The sequence below is a fragment of the Coffea arabica genome, chromosome 7e, assembly GCF_036785885.1.
Source record: "Coffea arabica cultivar ET-39 chromosome 7e, Coffea Arabica ET-39 HiFi, whole genome shotgun sequence".
Classification (NCBI taxonomy): Eukaryota; Viridiplantae; Streptophyta; class Magnoliopsida; order Gentianales; family Rubiaceae; genus Coffea; species Coffea arabica.
In genome coordinates this window covers 44329995-44341228 of record NC_092323.1, presented here as the reverse complement: position 1 = coordinate 44341228, position 11234 = coordinate 44329995, and the positions used below count along the sequence as shown (strand labels likewise).

General features: G+C 34.5%; 1 protein-coding gene across 4 annotated transcripts; it reads right to left on the bottom strand.

The window, feature by feature from the left end:
* Window positions 1-498: 498 nt before the first annotated feature.
* Window positions 499-8386, bottom strand: LOC113700892 (uncharacterized). 4 transcript variants are annotated; one of them, XM_072058536.1, is made up of 3 exons: window positions 7969-8386; window positions 6905-6952; window positions 499-4928 (listed from the first exon to the last, which is right to left on the bottom strand). In XM_072058536.1, exon 3 carries the CDS (start codon window positions 1835-1837, stop codon window positions 1010-1012), a length of 828 nt encoding a protein of 275 aa, XP_071914637.1. In that variant the 5' UTR covers window positions 1838-4928; window positions 6905-6952; window positions 7969-8386; the 3' UTR covers window positions 499-1009. The 4 variants fall into 4 exon arrangements, with proteins under 4 accessions (XP_071914637.1, XP_071914638.1, XP_071914635.1 ...); XM_072058537.1 differs by having other exon boundaries at window positions 6905-6943; XM_072058534.1 differs by having other exon boundaries at window positions 6905-8386.
* Between the last annotated feature and the right edge of the window lie 2848 nt (window positions 8387-11234).

Genomic DNA, 11234 nt, shown 5'->3' with positions numbered 1-11234 from the left:
AAACCGTTTTGTTGAGGGGTGTATGGCGCACTTCTTTGATGGATCAAACCATTTTCTTCACAAAAAATAGAAAATTCATTTGGAAAATATTCGCCTCCTCGATCACTTCGTAGGATTTTAATTTTCCTTTCCAACTGATTTTCAACCAAAGTTTTAAACAATTTAAACATATCAAATGCCTGATCTTTTGTTCTCACTAAATAAACATATGTAAATCTAGAATGATCATCTATAAAAGTTATGAAATATCTATTTCCACCCCTTGTTAAATGACCATTCAATTCACATATATCAGAATGTATAATTTCAAGCAATTTAGAAGTTCTTTCATTTTTTGGAAAAGGTTTCTTAGTCATTTTTGCTTGTAGACATGTTTCACATTTTTCAAAATTGTCGTTTGTGCAAGATATTAATCCATGTTTTGACATGAACTTGATTGATCTAAAATTAACATGTGACAAACGAGCATGCCATAAATCAATGGAAGACTCAATCAAGTAAGCGTAAAAATTAATAACTTTATTGATACTTAGTTTGTACATGCCATTACATGAATATCCTTGGCCAACAAATACATTATTTTTGGATAGAATTACTTTTCCTGCCTCTATGACAGCCTTCAATCCCTTGTTGCATAGTGCACTTGTGGAAACCAGATTCTTCCTTATGTCGGGAACATGATAAACATTGGTCAGAACCAACGTTTTGCCAGAGGTAAATTCCAATTCAACCGTCCCCTTTCCAAACACATCAGATGTGTTATGATTTCCCATTAACACAATTTGATTTGGGGCAGCAACTTGATAATCTTTGAATAGATTCTTGTCATTGCATACATGAACAGTAGCACCCGAATCATACCACCAATCATTAGATTGGCAATTTGTCAAGTTGCATTCAGTTACCACATTGATGGAAAGTCCACCAATCATAGCAACAATTTCAGCACTGTTGGGAGGAGAATTTTCAACAACATTTGCCTTCTTTTGTCTAGCATTTGCCTCTGTCTTCAATTTCTTGTAAAACCTGCATTCTTTCTTAAAATGCCCTTTCTTTTGTCTTTCTTATTATTCGCAGAATTTCCAGAAGACATATCTTCACGTTTTCTCTTATTACCGGACTTGTTTCCGTCTTTTCCAGATTTTTTAGTACCACTAGACTCAATATTATTCACCTTAGTACCAGATTCCAAAGCAAATTTATTCTCCCGAATACGAGTTTCCTCTTCAATTCGGATATGCTTTGTAAGTTGGTCTATGGTGAAAGTTTCAGGAGTGTGCAGTAGTTTCTTCCTATAATCATTCCAAGTGGATGGTAATTTTGCAATCACAGCACCCACTTGAAGTTGATCCGACACTTCAATACTTAAATTCTTTAGTCTAGACACTAACAGAAGTAATTCATCCACTTGATTCATCACAGACTTGTTATCTAACATTTGAAACTCAAAGAATTTCATAGTCAAAAATCTGTCCGTACCTTGTTTTTCAGACATGTATTTGTTCTCCAAAGCCTTCCAAATTTCCTGTGGTGATTTAAGTGAACGAAACAGATCATATAAGCGGTCTGACAAGGCGTTTAAGATGAAGCCCCTACAGCAAACTTCGTCTTCCTCACGTTTTTTGCGACTTGCCTTGATCTCATCAGACTTGCCATCAGATGGTTCAGGGATCTTTGGCAGATTATCAGCCAACAGATATGCAACGCCCAGTTCCATAAGAAGAAACAGCAACTTGTCTTTCCAGCGGGTGAAATTGGTGCCATCAAACCGATCCAACTTGATCATATCAGACTTGAAAAATTTGTTCAGAAGATTATCCGAACTGGTGCCCTCCATATTGACGTAAATTTCCTTAAGATTGTTAGAAAATTGGTAATAACTACAACAACAAAATACGGCTTTGACGTGAAAATTCACTTTCCTTAAGGAAATTTGCCCCCACTATTCTACTACCGGGTTTGCAGCAATTCCCTCTAGGAATAACAAAGCCAATCAGAATTTCCACACAGTAGTATGCAGAAACTCTCCCAAGACGATTTAGAGAATATTGTTTTGAACGAAAATAGAAGAAGAATAAAAGTAAAAGTAATGTGTGGCCTCTGTTATCTGGACGTTATTATTTATAGCTCAGATGCCCCAAAAGAAATGTCATGTCTTTTGGATACGTATTTCTTCATGAATAGGTACCTTTTCAAACGAAAGGACACGTAAACGGTTGTATGTGTTGTATCATCAAATGATACCCCTAAAAGGAAATCGTTTAGTTAGGAAGAAATATTAAAACGAAATTAATTAAAATTAATTTCTGTTCCTAAGACCCAAGAGCCCCAAGTGCCCAAGTGCCAATCTTTTGACCATTAAATTTATATTTTAATTTAATAGTCAACATGACAAATGCATGTGAAATTTTGAAGTTTCCCTCCAAAATTTCCTATTATCCAAATTGATTTGAATAGGTGTGCACTTGATTATAAACCTCTTCTATTCTTCGTGTCTTTTCGATGTGGGATTCATCGCTAACTATTTCCAACAGAATCTCCTAGTAGTTAGTGATGGTACAAGAAAAATTTTGCAAGTATGGTGAGCCAGCAAATATGTTTACCTCTTGGACAAACCACAACCCTGGGAGAATGTACTACTCTTGTGGCATTAGGATAGTATGGGATTTTATCTATTTTTCTGGTTACGAATGCAATTCTCCCTATTTTAATTTTTCTCTATTTCATGGATTGAAAAAGGCAGTAGAGATGGCAATGGTTGCAACTACTTTGAATGGCGTGACCCAATCATGTGCCAAAGATGTACTGTACTAATCCCTAGTCTGCTAAGAAGCATGAACAATAAAGATATGATGATTGAAAGACTAAGAGCAACGGAACAAAAGTCGGTGCTAGCAATTGTGGTGTTGTTGATATTATTGTTGATTAGTTTGTGAGACTAGAGCTCTAGTGATGTTTAAGTTGCATCATAGGCATGGGATGAAGATAGAAAGAAAGAAGAGAACAATTCAGCTAAGTTGTTGCTGTAATGTTGTGGTTTCCTCTTTTGACTAGGCTGCTTAGTTTTGGTTAGTCACTGGATTCATTCACGATATGTTTTGTGGATGAATGTGTAGTTTGTGATGTAATTGTACTCTTACACATTTTACACATGCTAATGAATAATTGATTGACTAAATGGTCATCTTTTGGATTTTAATAGCTGTGAGTTGTGTAGTAGTATTATTAGTCTTTGAAAACCAAATTGTACTTGCCAAGGGTGAACTATCTGGTAGTCCAAAACACTAAAAATAAGGGAGTAACTGTCCAAAAATGAGTCATTGAAAATTTAAAACTTCTAAGATTTTCATAACTTTGGCCACAATACAAACAAACATCAAGGACTTGCATTACTAATGTTAAAAGGTTCTATCAATCCTGCCCAGACGACATTACAAAGTTCACAAAAAGATTAGATAATCCTGCCAATAATTCATTACAAATTGAAAGTTGCATTTAGTTAGGACAATGTCAACATTACATCAACCAAAAGATGAATAATTTAGGACTTGAACATTAACAAAATGACTAAAATAGCAGCTCCTTATCCTCGAGCATATGCAACACCAATTCACTTCACTTTGAGAGTCCAAGTTGGATGTGAACGTCTTTAATCCTAAAAGGTGTAGTAAAAGGTGGATTTGGCTAACTGCTATGTTCCACATGATGAGTTGGCAAACCAAAAATTTTGGAGGACATTTTTTTCTAAGTGTTGAACAAAGCAATTGATTTCAAGCCACTTCCTATAAATCGTGGGAGAAACCCTTGAGAGATTCGCGTGAATGGTTCCACGATTTTTGTAGGGCAACAACAAATCTCCTCCAAACGTTCTACCCATAAATTGTGGGACAAACCACTGAGAATTCGCGTGCAGTTATTGTCCAGGCAGCTATTTTAAGAAGCAAAAGCTTTTTCCTTCATTTTCTTCTTTTTCTTCTCTTGTGAACCAACTTCCAACTCACAAAAGCACTTCATCAAATCTCTATTTTTCACCGATTAAATCCTTGAAAATCACCATCAAATCACTCCAAAACATCTTGTGAACAACATCTAAGCATCAAGCATCATCACAAACACCAAATTTTGAAGATTCTCTTTCTTTTTCTCTTTTCATTCATTTTTTCATTTTTTTTAAATTCCCCTACACTGAAGCTTTTTTCATATTTCAACAAGGGAAATGTACTTAATTCTCAACCGTTCAAGTCGTTTGGACGTGAACTCTAACATCTCCTAAATGAAGGACCCAATTGCTCAACTTTTCTCCGCTTAAGAGTCACATAATCATAGCTATCGCCACTTTTTGACGCGAAAATCAACACTTTAAGGTGAAAATCCCCGATTACTAGGCAACGACAACTAGCAGAATATAGTCAAATTAACAGAATAAGCACATAAGCACAAATAAGAAAAAAACTTACTTCATATCCCAATTATATAGAGAAATAAAATTAATAATTAGGCCAAATTCACAAGAAAATGCTAGAAAAATTAACCAAAAATTGAAAAAATCTCAAAATATCAACTATTCACCAAAGAAGTGCTCTAAAGCAACACCATTCAACACTTAGCATATCATGAATATAGCACTTCAACAATAATAATACTTAAAATATAAGCAATTACCTATGAGGAAATCAACAATAAGAACAAAAATTATGAAAAATTTAACAAAAAAATTAAGGCTTTCACTTCGGCCATTTACTCCTCCTCCGCACTTAAAACAATATTGTCCTCAATGTTAGAGATAAAACAAAAAACTAATAATATCAAGAAAATAGTTGAAAGTGAAACTTCCCTGATAACAAATGAAGTACCAAAGACCAAGTGGAGTGGGAGGAAAGTTGTCAGTTACCATCCAATAGTCTAACTCAAGAACCCATCCTACCATCCTGAAAGAAGAAGTGAACACTATAAATAAGAGGCTAAACGCACCACCAAATAATCCAAACTAGAAAAGCAATTAAAATCCTAAAGAAATAGACACCACCATTAATCCCAAAAACAAGGAAAATATTCGATGAAATTAAAAAGAAAGTTTGATTGCTTCTCAATCAGCACTAAGTTTTATGTTTTCAACCAGACAAAACCAGATGGAGTCATGGCGGATGAAATAGTTCAATCATCTGCATATCATCTAATTTATGTGCCAAAAGTACTGCCTAATTTTTCGCAACATTATGCTTTCGGACTGTTGAAGAAGAATATGAGCTGTGATCATGCAAGGGCATAAATCTTATATCTTGGTCTAAGACATATTTTTCACAATACAAATAGTTAGTAGCAATAATATAGGAACAATATTCCTTATTGTGGTGCCCCATTTTTTGAAAGAAAAATAAAATAACGGGTTTATAAAATGAGTTTTTGATTAATTTTGAGTGAAAATGAGTTTTTGATTATTAGAAAATAAATAAAGAAAATGGGCCTAAATGGGACTTAAAAAGTTTGACGATTTTGACCCAAAAATAATAGTTTAAAAAGGGGTTTTAATGAAAAAAAGGAGTCGCCACTTGGTATTGAGTTAAGGTGTACCAAGTCACCTAAAAATGAATTTTAAATGAAAAGTAGAGAAAACCCTTTTTAAACGACTCCAAGTCTGCGAATCAAGAGAAAAGGGGTCGGGAGTCACGGTTGAAGAAAGGAAATGCAAGGATAAAATCCAAGGCACCCTTTCAACCAAACCAAGGCTAGTTGCGTGATTTAGTCAAAAATTTTCTTAATTTTAACCTAAAAACTTATCACAATTGGATGTTACTATATGAATGCAAACCTAATGGTTATCAGAAGGGTCAATATGTCTCTTTGAATTTTAATTGGTGCAAATCGTATTAATTGCGACGCACAAAAGTGATTCTTCGAAAAGGTCACGAATATGCAACAAAATGAGATTCGAAGAAAGAAAATAATAATAATATACAAATATCCATGACCTAAGGGAATGCATCATAATGGGTATGGGAGTTAACGTTCGTGACTCAATTTTCCCTTTTATAGAAGGAATACGAGCGTGCTAAGGCTAGAAAGCCATACTCATCTATATCCCGTATTCGAGGGGTATTTCTCCTATCTAATCAAGCAAATGATCTAACTTAGTTCTAATTTTCTTAAATGGAATACAAACCTACATGTTATGTGTCGCACATGGTAATAAGGGATATATATAGGGGAGATATGGGATAAGGGATATATAGGGGGAGTATGAGATAAGGGATGTACATATAAGGGAAATGTGCAAAATGATAAAAATCCTAAAAGGTAGAAAATATGCATGCAAATGTAGTGATTATCACATAGACATGATCTAGCGCGCGGGTGGTCCCTAAGGGTCTAGCGTTGGACAAGTGAGAAATCGGAACAAAGGGCCACAACTAGCGTTGGACTAGTGTAGTGACATCATACATTTATTAGAACTAAACAAATCATATAAAACTAATAAAAAGCAAGTAAACACATAAGTCACATAGTGCACATAGCACATAAACATGATATCTAGATGCAAGACCCTAAGAAAGCGAGTAACACATAAACATATAAGCATACAAAACACACAAAGCAAATAAATACCTAACTATTACATGTGGGGCCCTAAAGGGGGAAGGAATAAAATAAATAATAAAATAAATACCTAACTATTATATACTCTATCTAAATACATGTCTTGAACCCCCTAACTATTACAATTTGGCATTTAAATGCCCCTTAAATAATCAAACATTAAATTAAAATAAATATACTAAATCAAAACAATTAAAGTGACTAAAAAAATAAATGAAATAAAACATTCAAAAAGGCATGCAATTACGCACATAAAGTCACATAGGGGCACATAGGATCAAGTAAGATTAAAATAAAGAGTAGAGTATACCTCCCTTGAATTGGTGACCTAATGAAGTGAAGTTTCTCTCTTTTTACCCTCCAACACAAAGAAAATGATTAAGGTACCACTTTAATTAACAAATAATCATAAAAGATGGGAATAAATATGAAATTGAACAATTAAAGCATTTAAATGAAAGTAAACAACCCATATTCAAGAAATTAAAACAAACAAGGACGTAATCGAAATAATTATAAAAGTTTGAGGGGTCAAATCATTATTATTATAAATATCAAGGGTCTCAATTAAAAATAAAATAAAATAAAATTAATGGCTTAAGATGAAGCCTACCAAAATCAAATGCTAAAATTCACAATAATAAATCTAAACCCTCTCACCAAACCCCAAACAAAAAATATTATCCAAGTCTAAACCATTTTTACAAAAATCCAAATCAAAAGCTATAAATCTATCAAAAATTGTTAAACTTCAAAATTCATCCGATAAATTCACCAATAATCTATCTAAAAATCACATAAAAACAAGCCAAGGAAAAATAATGTTTTGAAGGGACAAGATTGATTAATTTTTCCAATTTTCTGGGCTATAGTAGTATTCAGCCAAAATTTTGGGGCCAAAATGTAATGTTTTGGAACTTTCATGCAAATGGCTCGCAAGTTTTCATCTTCTTCTCTGGTTTCTTCGTTTTCTGCAACTCCGCGGATTTATGATGCAAGTTCTCTTTGCTAAACACAACTAGAGCCTCAATCAAGCATCAAACTTGGATCTTAAGCAACAAAGACAGAAATTCGATCATCCAAGCATGCAAATCTTCAACAAGAAATTTCTGCAATTTTCTGGGTTTATCATTTTCAATCACAAAACCAGCCATGACTCAAGCAAAACCCCACGGATTCATCAGATAAAAAATCTATAGAAAACCCCAAACCCGTTTCCTTACAAAATTCATCCCAAAGACCCCTACCAAAATCAGAAATCATCCACCAAACAAGAGGTAAAAGCAGTGGTACCAACAAGAGCTTATCCATAGCAAAGATTCACATCTGGTAAGCCTCAAAAGGTTCAGAATATGGCTTAAATGATATACTTACAGAGACAAAACCCTGGGAAATCGATGGAAGCTGTGCAGATCTATGGAAGGAAGTCAGAAAACCCTCTTTTCTTTGTTGCACCAATTTCCAGTAGTGACGCGTTCGTCATTTTGAGCTTCGATTCAACCTGCCTGTAGCTGTTTTCTTCTCCGCGAAGCCTCTCTCTTTTCTTTTGCTTTCTTTCTCTCCCTCAGCCCCAGACTCTCTCTTGCTCTTCCTCGCAACCTTCCCTTCCAACCCTCTTGCTTGTTTTCTCCTTTTTTCCTCCTCTCCCCTCAAACTCTCTTCCTCCTCTCTCGGTTTCTCTCTACCAACCCCTCCGAAACCCTTTCTTCTTTTTTTCTTCTAGACCCTCGCTGATTTCCCTTGCCTTTTGCCCGTGGTTTTCCTTTTCCTTTTGTTTTGTTTTTTTTTCAATTTTTCCTAGGCTTCCAAGTATCCTAGCCACCTATCATCTAGATGTTATAGTGTCAAAGAAATAAAGAAACACTTGTCCATTGTCTTGCCCCCCACCTAGCTAGTTTGCATGGTCTCCGCTTGGTCCTATTGCATGTGTGCTACATATTATTTTGTATTTTGTATTTTTATTTTCAAAATTTATAATAAATAAAATGCTAATTTCTAATTACCTTACAAAATGTCATTTTATTTAGAAAAAAATTGAGTTTGAAAAAGATAAAAATGGATTTTTATTGGGAATTTTCTTCTTCTTCTTTTTTTTTTAGAAATTTGATAATAATAATAATAATAATAAATTTTTTTTTTTAAAAAAATAATGATGAACCTAATTTGCTACTACCAACTTAATCAACTAAAATAAAGTAAAAATAAAAAAAACAAACAAATAAAAAATAAAGCTAAAATTTAACTAAATCGAATTGAAATTTTGGTGTCTACAGCTTGCTCCTCTTTGTCTGAGTTTTGAAGAGATTCGAGATAAAGACGTAGACACCAAATACTTACCTGTAATTATTCTGCCGTAAACTGAAACACAAAAAGGTTAGTGGGATAAAATCCGAGCCTACTATAACATCGGTCAGTGGGATAATAACCGATCTTGCCATCAAATTGGTCAGTGGGATAATACCCGATCCTGTCATACTATCGGTCGGTGGGATAAAACCCGATCCTGCCATAAAATTGAACATAGGTAGAAATTGCATTGTCAAGAAGGGGGTAGAAGGGTGTGCGGAGGACACTGAAACTCACCAATAAGAAACTTAATCTGATTTGTCAAGAAGGGGGGTGGAAGGGTGCACGGCGGACGGTGAGACTTCACCAACAAGAAATTAAATTTGATTTGTCACCAACAAGAAATTGAATTTGATTTGTCAAGAAGGGGGGTAGAAGGATGCGCGACGGACGCTGAGACTTCACCAACATGAAATTAAATTTGATTTGTGAAGAAGGGGGTAGAAAGGCGCGCGGCGGACGCTAAAACTTCACCAACAAGAAATTAAATTTGATTTGTCAAGAAGGGAGGTAGAAGGGTGTGTGGCGGACGCTGAAACTTCACCAATAAGAAATTAAATTTTCTTTGTTAAGAAAGAAGCGTTAGTGCATGGAAAAATTTTTGAATACTCACCTAGGGAATCTTTTCAAAAAAAATTTGCCCCAATTTCAACCAATTATTGTGCCACCAATCATTCGCTTTGTATTATGACATTGTTGCTCCTCCTTAAGATTTTGATTCACATCTCTTCCTCGGTCTGAATCATGAATATTCAATTCTTGGGCGACATTTCACAATTATATAAAAAATTTGCCCCAATTTTGTTATTTGAAACACGTATGGACCTGCAAGAGAAAGACAAAATAATGCCGCCACCATTCGACCCGTCTAGCTTTCAAGAAACGTGTAAACATGAGTATTTTGATGTTTTTCCCTCGATGCTGCAAAACTCAACTTTGCTCTGTGAACTGTATCATGTTTCGTTGACTTCCAACGCTAATGAAGTATGACATTTGATATCTAGGGACTTTCAATAAATCAGAGGGATTGCCATTTGATAAACCCAAAGAGATAAATGAGACCATGAAACACAAGAAAATTATTTTATTTACAAAAATGATGAAAATTCAAGTAACATGAAAGCAACGATTTACCTTTATTGATAGAAAATTGATTTTAGAGAAAAGAACCTGTACACTCAAAAGTTTATGTTTGATGAACCAAAACACTTTGATTCTCGAACAAAATGCCACATTTGACCCTTTGGATATCGTCCATCTGGAATTCAATGCCGGTAGAAAAATCATAATGTGAAGAGGAATCGAAATGAACCGAATCACCAGCCTTCCAAATCCAATCTCACTTTACTTGGGAAACCCTATCTTAGTGCCCTTTCGGGTCTTCACTAAGATTACCCACACATTTTTTATTTCCTTTTTCTTTTATTTTCATTTTTCATTTTCTTTTATTCTTTTCTTTTTCTTTTTTTTTTCTTTTTTCTTTCTTTTCAAAGGTGCCCTTTCGGGTTTTCACCTGATGAATAAATCCTGCCAATAGCCTTTATCAATTCAGAAATATGTTTTAAGAAATGATGACATCAATACGACAAACCTTCCCTTGCAAAATTGGTGAAAGCGTATTGACATCATTTGCCATGTGACTTAGAAAATTTCCTTAAAAGAGGTGATGCAAAGAACAGATGTCAAGACTTTCAGTTTTTTGTAATGTAGTCAGGTGAAGTGCTAAGAAAAGGTTAAGGCTTGAAGGCAGATTTTATAAGTGTTTAAATCACCTGAGATCACATCTTCATATTAACCCTACTTAGGATTAAACTAAAATTGCCCCAGTTATTTTCAACCGAGGTTCTTTTTCATTTTCTTTTTTTTTTCATTCCATTCATCTTTTGAAATTTTTTCAAAATTTGTCCCAGTTTATTTTTAATTGAGGTTTTCTTTTGTTCATTTCCTTTTCTTTCAACTCAAACTTGCCCCAGTATGGGGTTTGAGACTCTCAGGGGTTGCCAAATGAAATAATTTATTCTGAAACTTTAAAAGGGATAACTAGGGATAGAATATTTAATTGGAAAGGAAAAAGGCCTGACTTTAATTCCATTCTTGGCATTAATCCTAAAAGGAAACTTCTATTTATGAAATGAAAAATTTCTTACACATATCCAAATTGATCAGTTGAGGAAAAACTTGTCCATCCAGTTCTGCGAGAACAAGTGCTCCATCAAGCAATACCTTCTGGACGATAAAAGGACCCTGCCAATATGGTGCAAACTTGCCCTTAACCTCCTGTTGCACTGGCAAAA

What these genes read in the sequence shown, in the direction of transcription:
- LOC113700892 (XM_072058534.1), bottom strand. Translation starts at nt 1,837, where the DNA reads ATGGAGGGCACCAGTTCGGATAATCTTCTGAACAAATTTTTCAAGTCT.